Here is a 16,824-nt window from a genome sequence, read left to right as displayed (position 1 = left end):
AAAAGTTCTGAATAATGTTCGCTGTCTTATTCTGTCATTCTTGTAAGTTTCTTCTTCTGGAGAGCAAATGTCTTAGATACAATTACAACTTTCTTTGATCATGAGGCCCAATTCTCTGATTGATCCATGATGTGTATAAGCTACGCTGCAGACTGGATTCTCTACTAACAGTGACAAACACAGTGACAGCTGACTCATATGAACGGGTCTAGCCAGGGTTGAATGTGCATCGGCAGGTCTGGTTACGTTTAGCCAACACTCGCACATGGTTGGGTTTAGGAAAAAAGAACAGGGTTTGGCTTCACAACTTTAGGGGAAGCAAACACCAACCTTCCGGGTAAAAGTCCTGCCCACCTTTCTCGGACTTCCCCTGCCTTGACTTTTGTTTTTGTCCTGCTGCATTTCCTCCTCACGCCACCAGGTGCCATTAAACAATAACGGCAACCGGCTGAGTATCATGCCGATGTGAAAGGAAAGCTTTTTCGTCGGTATCTGATGCCAGAAGTCACTGACTGAGCGACGGTTTTCGATGACTTTGGAGTGAGACCGGGTTGGTCCAGGGGCGATCTTACTTGCTCTTCCTCTTCCTGCAGTTCTCATACTCATACAACCAAAGTTACATCCTGTAATGACTATTATTAATGGCAGAACAACTGAAAGGACTGTGATGTTTACAACAGCCTCAGGGTGCTGTCACAACCAACCTTTTTGGTTTGATTAAAACAAACTCAGGTCCATCTGCCTGTTAAGTACAGTTCATTTGGGCTGGTGTGAAAGCTGTTCATCACACCCTGTCGTGGACCAAACAACAAACTGAGGCTGCTTTGAAAGGTGGATCTCAGTCTCTAGTCAAGCAGACTCTGGTGAGGCTGAGGGTTTTATGATAGCAGATACATGATTTTAGAGCAATTTCAAAGCTTAATTACTAATACATGTATCTGCCGATTGTAAAATCATCTTCAGTCTTATAATGCATCTGTATAAAGCCATGAATAGCCTCCAACCTATTTATGCTGATCTTTGATAACCATGGTAACACTTAGGTTATGCATGTCAGCGTGGCGACTTTTCCTGATTAAAAAGCTGCTAAAACTGCCTTGTTTGTATCCAACTCTGTTTACTTTGTAAGTTCGTCTTTGTGACACCAAAGAGCATAAATATACACAGAATCATTAAAGTGCTGTATAAACTTCTGTCACTCTCCGGAGTTTGATTTTCCTCTTGTGGGTCCTGATGATGCAGGATGACAAATCCCAAAACTGTCTAGTTAGCTTTCACTTTCGAAGGCCAATGCACTCTGTCATGTATGTTACATCTTTGCGGCCGCCAAACTAAAAACTTGGAATACATTTTCTCAAAATCATGGCTTGGTGACAGTCGTAATGTAACGTGATGTATTTTGACTTATATTTGGAGTGCAATAACAAAACTGGTATCATGGGAAAGCAAAGACTCTCCTCTTTTTAACAGTGTCTAGGTCCGGACAAGGATAGAATAGATGGCAGGTTAACAGGGGCCATGTAGTTTGGTCATTTTGCTAACATCACCTACTGGCGAATACTGAGCAAGTGGTGCAGTCCTCAAGTCAGGTGTAGAAAGAGTTAATAGCAGAGCATGTTGAGGAGACGCCCAAGTGAATGCCTGGTCTGAGCCTCAGCCAGAGTACAGTGAATGAAATAAAAAATGCTGGCTTTGTGAGACTGCATAAACCTTGAGGCCTCGAACCTTTGTGTGGATCTTTTGAGGGGTGAAGTGGCACTTAATGGTGTGAGGGCAACAACAAAACCCTCTAACGTTTCAAGGTGACTCTCGATTATAATGTAGTGGTGGATTAAAGGAAATTCACATGTGGACACACATGTCCTGTAGGTGATTAAACACTTATTCGGTATAAAATGTCAGAAATCTGTAGAATCTGGGGTCCTGCTTGTACAATGCTTATATCAATAGTATTTTTACATCTTTATGACATCAAAGCGTGCTGACAGTGTGGTCCACATTATTTGACTAAAGCACGGCCTGTCTCTTTTTTCACCCGCCATCCATGAATGTAAAACACCCCCTGATAAATCGTCCATTGTGACGGGAACATGATTACATGAAGCCGCGGCTGTAGGCCATTCAGCGGGCAGACGGAGCACCATGTCACCTCTAAGAGGGCTTTGAATAAATGTCCCCGTCTCTACCAAGGCCCACTTCCTTAATCAGGGTGTCGGATGGTAGTGATTAGCTTCCTGCGTGTGCTTCTCAGCTGCTGGATCGTCCGCATAACTCATACACTGTTAATAATCTGCCGGGGGAGATAATACCCTTCTTTACCTTCAGCTAATCCAGCTCGGATCTGAACCACATTGTTACTCTTTTTTTATATTAAATTTAATTTATTATGACAAGTACTTTCATGGAATCTACTTCATATTCAAGGAGAAGAGGATGCAGGGTGATTGCATCTAAATCCCCCAACTAGGTTAAATAATAGTCAGCTGGTGTCCCAGAGAGAAGAGGCACCGATGGGGGCTGTTGTTTCTCTTCTGCCACGGGTCATAGCTTAGGAGGGGGGGATTACTGCAGCATCATTTCATTCTGTGCCCATATCCAAAACCTGGATTAGTAACACGGAGAGGGATTAGAATTTATTATCATACTCCATGCTCAGGCATCTGTTAAGGGCACTGGTCCTTGAAAAGAAACATATTTTGCTATTAGGCAAATGCTGGATGAGGAGTCAGCCTTTGTCTTCGGTGTGTCGGTTCTCACATTGATGGAGGGATGCAGAGCAGGTCAACAATGCTGCTATCCCTTATTTCCTTTGAGTCACTGTGATGATTTGGGCCTGTTGTGAGCCAAGAGAGAGCCATTGAAGATAATGGTGGAACAATAAAAAAAATTGAAAATGTTCCAAAATGCTTCTTTTCTTCACACTGCAACTAGAAATCAGAGATGCAAGATGTAAATACTTCTCTCTTCTCTCCACCTATAGCATGATTCCCTCTGAGAGAAGCGCTATGCCAGTCTTCATTTACAAAACGCTCATTTGTAGAACTGTATCCTTCAATGTGGATTTGAGGAAAGCTATGTATCCGCTTCAGTTTACTATTTCAGTTTTAATTAACACAACATCTATCTGGTGTCTTCCAGTGACATTCAAACTCATTACCTCTGCCTAACTCTCAAGCTAAAGGAAATTATTGAATACGCAATACATAATTAGGAATTTATACCAGTGTAGAGTTCTTTTCAAATTGGTTTTGTTTACATGGTAAAATTCATTCATTTGTTTTTCTTTATCAAACATCGTTGTCTTTGGACATGGCATTGAATTACCGTGTGCATCTGTCAATAGCATTTATCTTCATGCTCAGATGCACTTCAGAGTACACCTTATGCAGCAGGGTACTTTGAGACAAAGGAACGATGGGAGTTAACCTTGAAGTATTGATTTTCTGCCATCATGTACATGTGCTATATATCCATGACTATCTGCTCATTTCTCTCTTTCTCCGTCTATTTTCTTCTTCTTCTTCCCTGTGCAGAGATTCTGAATGGGGGTGTTTATGTTGACCAGAACAAATTCCTGTGCCATGCGGACACCATCCATTGGCGGGACATTATCAAGAACCCCCAGGCTGAGCTGCTGGTGGTACCATCCAACAACAGCAACCTTGGATGTGAGTACTGCATGTGGGTGAAAACCACTGCTACCAGTATTTTGGATGAATCAGATTTTTAGGTGTCCCCTGAAGTAGGCCTGGGCCATATATCAATATTATATCAATACCATGATATGACACTAGATATCGTCTTAGATTTGGATATCATAACACCGTAAGTGTTGTCCTCTTTTGGTTTTAAAGGCTGCATTACACTAATTTTCTGAAGTATTTTTTGAACTTACCAAACTTTCCTAGCTGTTCTGTCCCAGCTGGCAGCTGAAGTCAATAGAAAAACTGTCTCTCAATATTTTAAATGTCTATTGGTGTTAGAATTTCACATTATGATGCTTTGCAGACAGTGGGTTTTGTTCTTCATACCTTACAACTAAATGCCATCATTCTACATAAAGATAGAGTTGATAGGCGTTAGATTTTGGTTCTTAACAAAACAACGTAAAACCAACAAGCCCAGTGATGACAGTGTTGGCAGCTGAAATCAGGCCAGCTGATTTGGCCCGATTCTGGGGCGTCATTCATGCCAAGTCAGACAACCGAACGCAGCCCGGCTAATTTCATCCAGCCTGCCGAGTTCAAGCTGATCCTGGGCCGGGTCATTTTGGCTACCTGGGAAATATCAATGTCATCTGTCATCAATTTCCGATGTCACTGGCATTAGATGTTGTCATGACATTAAAGTTTGATCACCTGACCTCACAATCTAAATTTAACAAAATATTGATAATGTTGTTGATGGCCAGCTGGGATTCAGCTTGTTCTCACAAGGTGCTTGAAGTGCTTGAATTTTGCACATTAAAAAAAATCAAGCACTGGAATATGTTGAAAATCCCCTTTTAATTAAGTGCTTTAATAAGTAGGTTTGAGCCAAATACTTGGATGAAAAAAGTATCCGGTACAGATTATGTACTTATCTACTTATGAGTATGAGTATCATCCAAGTAAAATATGTCTGTATCTTGTGATGAAGTAAAATCCTTTGTTGGGTACCTGTATTTAGTCTCTTATTGACTCTTAATGAAGCTCTGGCCTGAAATTGTTTTCTCATAAATAACAAATATAGCAAGTTCTGATCAAGCCATATCAATATCAGGCTTAAAAGAGCAACTTCTGGTTAGGCCCCACCCTTTTCTGGTTTATGCCCCACCCACTTCTGGTTTAAACCCCTGCCATTCCAAGTACAGTACTGTTACTGTTACATTACCTGACTGAACAGATACAGATACAGATACAGATACAAACACAGATACAGATACAGACACAGATAATTTAGCCGACTATACAGATACAGATACAGACACAGTCACAGATACAGACACAGACACAGACACAGATACAGATACAGATACAGACACAGATACAGACACAGACACAGTCACAGATACAGACACAGTTACTGATACAGATACAGACACAGATACAGACACAGTCACAGATACAGACACAGACACAGATACAGATACAGACACAGTCACTGATACAGAAACAGTCACAGATACAGACACAGATACTGATACAGATACAGACACAGTCACAGATACAGACACAGTCACAGACTTAGATACAGATACAGATACAGACACAGATACAGATACAGCCACAGCCACAGTCACAGATACAGCCACAGATACAGACACAGATACAGACACAAAGTCACAGATACAGACACGGACACAAACACAGATACAGATACAGACACAGACACAGATACAGATACAGACACAGATACAAATACAGCCACAGACACAGACACAGATACAGACACAGTCACAGATACAGTCACAGATACAGACACAGATACAGATACAGATACAGCCACAGATACAGACACAAAGTCACAGATATAGATACAGTCACAGACACAGATACAGATATAGATACAGTCACAGACACAGATACAGATAATGCTGCTCTTGCTATCCCCATTAAAAGGTCCTTGAAAACAAACCACATAATGCTGTCTTTTATTGTAGTTGCTAAGTCAATATAGTTAAATCCCTCAGAATGAGACATTGTTCCCCTTTTTTCTTTTCTTTTTTAATTCTGATGTGTCACCATCTCATGCGATTGCAACCATGGCACGCTCTTCCTCTCCTTGCTTTCTCACCTTGATAACGCCCTGCCCGGCATTGCTGTTTATTTCAACTTTACTCCACTCTTTAACCCCCCTGCAAAACCAGTCGACCTTTGTTGGCATGGCTGAGCTTAACATGACTTACCATAACAAGCCTGTTGTTCACCTTGATTTGGTTTCCTCTCTTCAGCGAGTGTGATCTCATTGCTGAATACTGTTATGGGTAAACAGTGTGATAAGTAAACCTTTACTTAAAAGAGAGACATTGATCACATCATTTATGTATGTTGTATTTGAAAATAAAATACATGCCTACAGTAACGTCCTTGAAAATGAAAAAATAGTGCTTGAAAGACCTTTAATTTCATGTCATTGTAATGCTTGCATGAACCACTTTTATTATTTACCTGCATGGTCATTAAATCCACATTAAAAATTATTTATCAAATACATCATAACATTATCAGTATTGAGGTACTCAAAAATACATTTGACTTCCTCCATATTGCCCAGGCTTATTCTGAAGGCAAACCACATGCTAACATGCTATACAGCTACACACACACTCACACACACTCCCCCCACCACCAGCAGCAGTCATGCCCTGTCCCTTTTTATTCATTCCGTTTGCCTGGCGGTCATTTGGAAGCGAAATCACATAGTGTTAGATCAACGTGTGAACCTTTCCATTGTACTGGTATGGTAGCGGCTCCGCAGCGAGGCCCATGGAGCTGCTGTCTGCTGTGCTCTTTTTTAATCTCAGTGAATCTGACAGCTGGTTTGAAGCTGCCCACTTCCCCTGGTGCCCCCCACCCCCCCATCTGTGGTCCCCGCAGTCCCTCCTCTCCCCCTGCTTTGGACATAACAGGCGTCACTGTCCGGCGGATATTCTGTGTCAGAAGAACTGGCTGTTAAAGACAGGCTCTCTCAAACTTTTCTGCACATTTATGGACGAGTGTCTTGCTCATTTGAAGGGGGAGACATAGAAGTTTATTCGTGCCCTCTGTATCAAAACATGTCAGGGTGAACGATAGGGACAGCTGAGGCGCCAAATAGCGAGCAAAGACAATGGGGGAAAAGCTGAGAGTTTCTTTGACGAGAAGGCACAATGACCTTTCTTTGCTTAGAGACTGAGCAGAGCAGAACTTGCACTGGCAACATCAGCGGGGAGTTAGACGTCATGCAAAGCTGGTTACTTTAAATTAAAGGTTTTAGAAGACACTTTTAAGTACAATATGTGTAAAACATTGGTATTTTGTTGATTAGATGGCACTGATGGAGGAGGAGGAGGATGGAAAGCAGCAAAGAACAGAGGAGGTGGGCCAAAAAAATGACAAGAGAGCAAGTGGGAGTTGAGGTTGCCAAATTGGGGCCCTTTGCCAAGTCGTAGTTAGTATTTAACATTAACAACCCCACGGTGGGAGTGGTTGAAGGGGCCGGGTGACAATCTGCTGTACTACTCCACGCACTCTGTAATTAACCCGTAGTCGATTAAGTCTTGATGATGGGCCACTGGCAGATGAAGGCTGTTAGTGCTCTGTCAGGTCCCACTTTGCCTGTGCGAGCGCCTGATGGAAGGGAGTAGAAGCCTGTCTTTCATGTTCATGTTTTCTACAGGCCACAAGTCGCCACAATGGCTCTGGGTTTATTGTCGGGTGAGCGTAGGAGATTTAGACAGATCTGTCACTAGTTCGGAGGAGGTTCTGAGGGTGTGCGTGACTGGACGATTAGGCGTTTGGTGGGTGAGGGGGCTGCGGCTCGATGTGTGTTTGTGTCAAAACTACATCTTAAGTTTGCTGAGGAGTTGTCTGATGTGTGTGTGTGACTCAAGTTACCTTCAGGGACACAGACTAGACTCAAGACCAGGTCATTGGGGACACAGCTTTTGTTCCCAATTTGGAAAGAGCTGATTTTTGGGTTAGTGTTTAAGGTTAGGGTTAGGATTAGGCAAGTAGTGGTTAGGGTTAGTCTCCAGGAAATGAACCTCAGTCTTTTTTATTTCCCCAAAAGTAAGTTAAGTAAAAGCAACTAAATAAACATAAATGTGTGTTCTGCAGGCAGACGATGTCATCGCTCATGTAACGGACGCTGCTGGGGCAATCAGGAAGACCAGTGTCAAACCTGTGAGTATGCACACACACACACACACACACACACACACCTACAATTAAGATGAGACTAATAGGGCTGACTTAAAGGAATAGTTCAACATGTTGCGAAATCTGTTTATGCGATTTCCAACCTGATCCCAGCACAGCACAGAAACGCACACTCATGAGGCTGATATAAATCTTCACACTGTCAGAAAGAAATATGTTAATTATAGAGCTGTAGAGGTGTTGTCTGTGTATGATTAGGCAATGACATTAACCTTTAAGTGCTGGAAAATTGGTACTTCCTGCTAGATTTCAAACTGGTATAACAATTCATGCAGTTGTCATACTGTAATATTTGCATATTGTATGCAATATTTTGCATTTCATCTTATTGTATTGTATTGTATTTGAGCTTAAAGACAAAAATTACGCTCAAGTTGAAGAAATTAAATCATAAATGTGAAAAGGAAATGAATTTTCTTCAGTGTTACAATATTTTATGTGGCTTTAATAAGACGTGTTTTCAATGGAAAACATATCAAAAGAAGGAAAGGAATGGAAAAACAAGAGTAAGACAAAAGAGGAAGGAAGAGAAATCTTTATAAATGCAGTTCTGCTGTTCCTCTGATGCCTTCAAAACCTAGAGAGGGGCTGGCCTGTTTTTCTCAGACTAACACAGACTAATAGACTACAGCGCCTTATTGTTTTTTCACTACCACATCATTATGTTCCCAACACAGCAGAGAGTGAGCACAGCAGTTTTTAATGCCTCAGCTTCAAGCTCCTGCTGACTCGCTGGCTGGTAGATCTCCTACTGTACCAACAATGTGTGGGAGGCTCTTCTTTAGCACAAGTATTGGAGCAACTTTGATGCAATAGGTACGAGCCGCATCCAAGTATTTGTACCGCAATAATAACACAGACTAATACAGATTCCGTCAAAGTAGTTTTGCAGTGAAAATGCAGGAGGAGGAGTTAGTATTTCCCTGGTTACCACAAGAGTTGGCATAGCAACAAATAAAGCCAGGCTTTCTGGGAATTATCAGCACAGTTGGAAGGTGTCTTTGGCCAATCGGTCCGCTTGGCAGGAAACACCCATTGTATAAACACAGATATGGTGAATCAGTGGGGTCTGTGAACTTTTTTTTTCCCAAACTTTATTTATCCAGGGGAAACCAATTGAGCTCGCTCCAGCAACGTCCCACTTCAGATGCGTACCTGGGAGCTGCCAAGCACTGTTTTCAGCTGCTGGGCTGAAGCTGGTGCCGGTTGGAGGACAAGAGGCTCGTTCAAGGGCACCTCCAGAGCAGCTGTTGAGAGTGGAGACAGCGCTCCGTGTTTTTAAAGTCCGCCTGGGCGCCCAAGCTGGTGACCTCATAGTCACAAACCCACTGGTCTGACCTTTAGGTTGCTGCAGCCCCTCATTTGTTTCTGCCTGAACTCCACATCAGGCAATGTTTGTGTGCAGCTATAACGTGAGCGGAAGGTTGAGGGTGGTGGTATTGTCTCTTTTATGAGTGTGAATGTGTGTGTCAGACCTTTAAAAAATTCTGTCTTCTCACTTTCTTGGCAGTGACAAAGACAGTGTGTGCAGAGCAGTGTGACGGTCGATGCTTTGGGCCTTACGTCAGCGACTGCTGCCATCGCGAGTGCGCCGGCGGCTGCTCGGGCCCCAAGGACACGGACTGCTTCGTACGTCACAAACACACACACCTCTTTATCACTCCTTCCTTTTCCTTAACTTTCTGTATCTCCTACTTTTTTTCTCTTGCGCACAAATACCAAAAAAAAAATCACATCTTTAACCTCGTCTTCATCACCATCCATCCTGTGCATCCATGTCTTTTGTGCAACATCTGTTTTTCATCCTCACCCGCCCGAAAATGATCTACTTTGTTTACCGGTTGATAAATTGTTGGTCATTTTACGGGGGCTGTAAAAGTCTTCCGCTGCGGCACTCCTCAAAGAACAAATTGGTGATTCAGTGTTCCAATTAGTATCCCTTTTATCACCTCAACTTCTTCCTATTTCGCAAACTCGCGCACGCCGTGCCGGCGCGCGCTGACAGAGACGATATTGTAGTTGTAATTCACAGAAAGGCTCATCCAATTCAATTACTGCCGTTTCAGCCTGTGGTCACAGACGACAAAAACACTTAAGAGGTTTATGGGAAAACATTTCACCATTTACATCATGGCTGTGGATCAATGGCTCCAATTTTTCTCCCATTTGGCGTTCGAAGAGACAAGGGGCGGCTGCCTGGTCCGTGTGTCGCAATCCGATGTAAAAATGAAATGCCGCTGTAATACTCTTTCACTCATAGTGACTTGTGTGAGAAAATACCCACCCTCCCCCCTATGGGATTTCTGGCTGATATCCTCTGCCTTTCCGCTGACTGTGGTTATGATCCTCTGCAGGCTTGCACCAATTTCAACGACAGCGGAGCATGTGTGACCCAGTGCCCTCAGCCGTTTGTCTACAACCCCACGTCTTTTCAGCTGGAGCACAACCCCAGAGCCAAGTACACCTATGGAGCCTTTTGTGTCAAGAAATGCCCACGTGAGTCTGCTTTAAGTTATAATGCACATCCAAGCTGCAGCAAGTAGATATAGTCACTGTAACATTACACTGCAAGAACACAGATGCTCATAATGATGCTCATAATTAAGTTTTATAGGCTGGGAACTGGTGTCCATTGAAGAAGCATTTATCCTCCATCCATCCTGAAATAAGACTCCAGACAATTATTCCAAGTCAAGATAAATTACTCAAACATAAATAAATTGCGCATCTCAATCAACTAGTTGCCACGCCATCTGTTTCAGCTTCTGGCAGCTGAGAAGAAAAGCGAATCGTATTTCTTTCTTTCACAGATATGGAGTCAGAGTGCAGCAGTAATTCAGCGGGTGTGCATTAAAAGTCAAGCTACATCAACAGATTGCATATTCAAGTCCCACTGATCATCAAATGAGCATACACCAGTCGCACTTTTCTACTGCCACTCCCAAGTACTAATTTGATTCATGACTTTTCCTGAGCAATATAACCCTAGACCATTAGTTTTGATCATTATACAAACGTGATTAAAATACAATCAATTTCTCGCCATCAGAGGGGTCCTTCCTTCCAGGAAATTGTTCTTCGAGTAAATGCAACACTTTGATTTTTAAAATTCTGCATTTGTATCACAGCAGCTCTACTGAGAAACACCTGAAGTCAGCAAACACTAACATTCCCTCTGTGTTACTGTCAGATAATTTCGTGGTGGACCACAGCTCCTGTGTCCGAGCGTGCCCCAGCAACAAGATGGAGGTGGAGGAGAACCGGATCAAAATGTGCATCCCCTGTACCGACATTTGTCCTAAAGGTAAACCACAGGATGATATTACTCCTTAATTCACCTGATGCAGAGCAACAAAATGGGCCGTACATCAGACTGGGCTGTGATCATCATCCTGGTGTCAAATTTCAGCTTAAGAAATTTCTTCTCACGGGTTTAATGTTACGTTATTTGCACAATGTTCTTAACAGTTTACAGTTACATTGATGGGTCAAATCTGAGGTAGAAGGGAACACTCTAATGGGTTACTTGATATTAGGGACGTCAGTTTTGGTTAATTTGCTTTCAATGACATGAAATATAAGAGGTCTTTCCATTTAGTGCGGCACTCCACTGACTCAGTGAGCTTCAACGCCGCATTTTAAAGCACTATCCATTTAGAGGTGATGAAATTTTAATTCAATTCAATTGTATTTATAAAGCCTAATATCACAAATTACAGTCTGCCTCAGAGGGCTTTATGGCATATGACATCCCTCTGTCCTTGGACCCTTACAGTGGATAAGGAAAAACTCTTTAACAGGAAAAAATGTCAATGTTTTATGATGTAAATGCTTTTTATTTTATTTTTTTGGCGGCTTTCCATTAACGTGGAAACTAACCGCCCACTGCGTAACCACTGGTCTCCACTGGTTAGCTAGCTTCGGCTGCTTTGCACTGCATACCACAAGGATGAGGTGGGAGCTAGCTCACAACGCTGCTCAGTTGCAATGCCACTAGTAACGCCATCCTAGTGTCGGGACAGCATTGCTGTGGTAATATAGTAGCCCCCCTTCAGTCTCTACGCTAGGTTACCCACTGAGTAAGCTGCTTCATTTTGAGCCACAATATTCCCTTTAGCATTGTTAACTATGTTAGCACCACTAGCCATGCTGACAGTGCTAACAGTGCTAACATACTTAACAATGCTAAAGGGGGGTTGCGACTATAAAGTGAGCTGCTTACTCATCTGGGCGATCTGGGAGGAGACTAAAAGGTGGGCACAATGTTTTCACAGCAATGCTGTTGGCTCAGGATAGCATTAAAAGCAGTAATTCCTTAACGGTCAACCGTTGACATCCCTACTTGATATCCTGCTCAAAATCAGGGATGCAATAGTTGTGTCTTTAAACTGACTTCCAACAACCTTGCTTGCTCATCCATGCTTGTCATTGTTTTTTCCTGGACATTTTTCTGTTGCTGATGCATGTAGCTTGGTAGCAAGTAGAGTTGGGACAGTTTGACATTAAGCTATACAACGACCAGAATATACTGAATTTTACCACTAGGTGCCACTGTTGGCTCAACAGCCACTCTCAAGTGAAACATAATGACACTGAGCCCATGAATGAGAGTGTAGCCGCTCCCATGACTTTTCAGCTCACCTCTTTGGTCGTCTTCAAATCCAAAATGTTGCCATATTGGTGCAGGTTTACATTTCTTTTAGACTTGAAATGGACTTGAAGCATAAAATGACTTCAAGTCGCAGTTACGCCTGTGAAACGCAAGTTTAACGGAGACATGGCTCAATGTCTTGTATCGTCACCCCAAAAAACACATGAAATTTCTCATAAAAAAACTCAACGTGTGACGTGCGAATCTTCCTCCTCCCACTTCAGCTGAAAATCAATCTCCTTCATGTTGCTGGCCTCAGCTTGACACCCGGCCTGTCAAACACTCGTGGCCCTGTTAGTCTGTAGCATAATGTTGTGTTGATCACGTTGTCATATTGCTTATCTCTAATGCAATACAAGTTGGATTTCGTGCTGTTACACCGCTGGCACAGGTCACAAAACAGGGAATTGACCAAACTCTAGTAGCTAGCTAAGTAGGACTTCTACATTCATAATCCTGCCCACAAATCTCTGATTGGTTGACTATTTCTCTAACCAGCGCAAACGTCTGGTGATGGTCACAATGAACTAGGATTAGTAGATGTTTGAACTTACACATATCAGACATTACTGGTGTGATTCTGTTGCAACTTGTGAGAGCGAGTCAGTGTTTTATGTTCATATATCATATTGTTAGGTCTGATGGTTGCACTACAAGTACGTGTCAAAGTTTGACACTTTGAGTGACTCTTAACTGCTATTATTGGCCCAATTTTGATGAAACTAGGAATGATGATGTATTTCTTTGTTCATTTGAACCAGCGAGTGCCTCCATCACTCATGACTGGTGACTGTTGCCTTGTGAGATTGTCAAATTTGTCTCAGTGCAGAGACACACTGACAACAGACAGATCTGTGGCCATATTTCAGTGTATGATGTGGAAGTTATACTCAATGGGATGAAAATTAGGTTTTATATAGATATGTATTCCTCCTGCTTCCCTCACTTCCTGGCTGACTGCACTGCATTTACTGTATGTACAAGATCTTATGCAGTTAAACCATTTTAATCTAATAGCTTTATGCTAACAGTGATGATACTGGATCAACAGTAGCCCGCAAGAATTACTTAAAAAGCTTTAGAGAATGTAATTTACTTTTAGGGGAGCCAGCTTAGCCTTTTTATATTACACTAAATATACTTACAGCTGATTTATTTTTCCTAATATACCCTCAAAAATATCAACATTTTGTGTCATTTTAGGGTAAGTTTTCCCCTGCCTATGCTTCCACCATAAGATATACACAGTCAGCTACATGCCAGATTTTATTAGATTAAATTTTAACTTCTGTATTTTTCAACCTGGACCTTATTTTCCTATGTTTTTGTATCTAAGTGACTTAAAGGAACAACAATTTTTGAAATTAGTCCAGTACTGAGTGAGTGGGCTACAGCTGGCAGCTACTGTACATATCAGGCTACAATGGAACCAGGCACATAAGCACTGTCAATTTAGCTTTACTAAAAGTACATGTTTTTGTCCCTGACAGGCTCATATCATTATTATTATTATTATTATTATTATTGTTATAAGTGTCAGACAACATTATAACATTAACACATTAGGATCCCTAGAGAGATAGACCTTTTTGTTTCACAGTAAAGCCACGTTTCCACGTTTCCACTTAAAAAAAAAAGGCTGCAGTGAGAGTCACTCTCGATGGGATATTAAAAAATAGCGGGTTTGAGAGTTTAGTCCTTCACAGGCAAGCGCAGCCAGCTGGAGCCCACAGGAACGACACTCCATGATGCTTTTTTTTCTGCAATTGAGGATTAAAATGTATGCAGTTCATATGACCTGGTCGAAATTAAAATATATATTTGTAAACGCTTGAAGATCCATTCATTACTCAAAGTATGTCATCCAAGAGAGACAATAAAAAGTCAGGAACACTTCCGTCAAAGAAAACTTTATTTCCATTGCAGTATTATATTTGGTGGTATGGCTCTGTTCAGGGGCCCCTCTGCCTTTCCTCAGGCCTACACAGAAAGCCTTTTCCATGCGCCTACGTGGAAAGCATAAGGCTGAGAAGGCACATCTCTCTGCCCTTCCACGCGCCTGTGTTGAAAGCCATAAGGCAGAGAGAGAGAAAATCTCCCTGCCCTTCCATGCACCTACATGGAAAGCCTAAGGCAGCAAGAGTTCAGAGCAGTTTAAATAGGGCACCTAGAATGAAATTCACCAATTGATTGCATAGAAAGGAATCATGTGATCTATCAGCTGACTCCCTTCCATCAATCAGCTGCTCCATCAGTTGTTTGGCTGTTTGAGATCAGCTTGAACTAGCGCTATGCTCAATTAATGGTCAAAGTTGTCACACTGAAATATAAGGTGTGCTGATGGATTCACGTTGTCAACTCATGCTCATCCTTAATTTTTGCAGTTATAGTTTACTAATGTAAGACTTTCCATGGTATGAACAGCGGTCTGCGGTGTAAATGAGGCCTTAGTATGCCCGAAACCTTCTATGTTGTTGATTTCAAGAATAGGCAGTTTTGACTTAATACAAAATATTCTTACATACTACTCATTTTGCCCCCTTCTCATATCATTGCTATGAATATCTGCATTACTTGTTACATATTAGAGGCTGAATGTGACAAATATGGCATAAATGAGGGGTCACGTTTGATCCCCACAACACTCGACATGTTAATTAACATCAAATAGTCCCATAACGACAAACTGCTGTTACCTGCTCGGTAATTACAACTCATTTTGTGCGAGAGTCAACTAAATGCTTAAAACATCTAATGTGAAATTAAACAGCATTACTTCAGTTCAATACAGAGAATTAGCCCCTTCGTTATATTGTTCCCACAAAGGTAACCGATCTGCCCTTTCTCTTTGGAGGGAAGACAGTGGTGTTTTCCTACGGGCTCCATGTATAGGCTGCAGCATCCATTGATTGGCTAATCTCTTGATTACATCGTCACGCAGCAGGGAGGGGTTAATGAGGGACAGCCCAAGGAACTGGGGGAAATGATAACAAATTAACATTTCAGATAGGGAATTGGCTCATATAAATCACTATCAAAAACTGGTTACACCACTTAATGCAAGCCTTATTCATCATCCCCTCCGCCTGTGTCAGAAATACTTGGCTCACACCAGACTGCAAGTGTAATTAATGCAGATGTAATGAATTCATTATAGGGAGGAATTGGCTGTGGATTGGCCCATGCTTTCATCAAAAGAATCCCAATGCATGGAGAGGGGCCGTGGCCTTGCCTGTGCACCAAAGCAGGGCTATATTTTCATAAAAGAGTGTGAAAAATTAACGTGACAAATAGCTAATAGTAGTTTCTCAAGATGAGGTCTCTGCTATGCAAGGGCACTTTGGATATATACTACAGTATTTAACTCATACCAAAGGCAACGTAATTACTTTGAATAATGTATGATTGTGTTTGCATTTGTTTCATCAGTGTGCGACGGCATAGGGACTGGCACCCTGCAGACAGCTCAAACAGTGGATGCTAGCAATATTGATAAATTTGTCAACTGCACCAAAATCAACGGCAACCTCATCTTCCTCATTACAGGGATTAAAGGGTAAGTGACAGCTTGAAAGCTCACGCACTGTATTCTCACATTGATTTACTTTTTTGAGCACTGAAATGGGACCTATTTGTTTTTTTTATTATTTTCTATCATATATAAAATGATACAATGTTGGACATTTTTATTAAAAGTGGCCCATGTTTCAAATATTGAGGTAAACATATGTGAAAGTAATATCTGTGAGCAACACCTTGAAGCTTCAGACTGATCTGAAGTTTTATTCTTGAGACAAGCTGACTCGTAACTCTTGGCTCGTGAAGGATTTTTTTGTATGGTCATGTGTTCGAGGCACGGTGCTGCAAGTGTTTACAAACACTGCTACATGTAGCTACATGCCAACCTCCAGGGAAACCTGTAACCTGTCTTGGTTGCTGATTTTGTTCATTTCTCCATCATTCCTGATCACTTCTCCTGCTGGAACATGTCCAATTGAGAAGATTTAGGTTTAGGAGCTTAACATGATTTTTCATGGTAAAAAGTGTGATTTTACACAGTAATTTCCTGGCTACAAGTACATTGCTACATGTTGCTACATGCTAACATCACTGAAACATGTAATCGTGGTTGCTGATGTTGTTAATTTTTCCCCAATTTCAGATCATATACCTGCTGTACATTCCATTGTCCTATTGTGTTTAGAAGGTTTTATTGGTGACTTTTCACAGTGGATATTGCTGCTTTATACAATCATTCTCAGGCTACAAGTA

At 41.8% G+C, this 16,824-nt stretch overlaps 1 protein-coding gene across 5 annotated transcripts in view; it reads left to right on the top strand.

Moving 5' to 3' along the window:
- Nucleotides 1-16,824, top strand: part of LOC117249751 (receptor tyrosine-protein kinase erbB-4) — a 442,892-nt gene that overhangs the window by 291,768 nt on the left and 134,300 nt on the right. For all 5 annotated transcript variants that reach the window (XM_078165992.1, XM_033615451.2, XM_078165991.1 and 2 more), the window contains exons 4-9: nt 3,534-3,668; nt 7,800-7,865; nt 9,412-9,530; nt 10,256-10,397; nt 11,092-11,205; nt 15,982-16,108. In XM_078165992.1, the coding sequence (XP_078022118.1) occupies nt 3,534-3,668; nt 7,800-7,865; nt 9,412-9,530; nt 10,256-10,397; nt 11,092-11,205; nt 15,982-16,108 (703 nt within the window). The remainder of the gene's footprint in view (nt 1-3,533; nt 3,669-7,799; nt 7,866-9,411; nt 9,531-10,255; nt 10,398-11,091; nt 11,206-15,981; nt 16,109-16,824) is intronic.

Source organism: Epinephelus lanceolatus, chromosome 24 (assembly GCF_041903045.1).
Source record: "Epinephelus lanceolatus isolate andai-2023 chromosome 24, ASM4190304v1, whole genome shotgun sequence".
In the NCBI taxonomy this organism is placed as follows: Eukaryota; Metazoa; Chordata; class Actinopteri; order Perciformes; family Serranidae; genus Epinephelus; species Epinephelus lanceolatus.
Note: the sequence above shows the minus strand (reverse complement) of the source record. Positions and strands in the feature narration are given on the sequence as shown.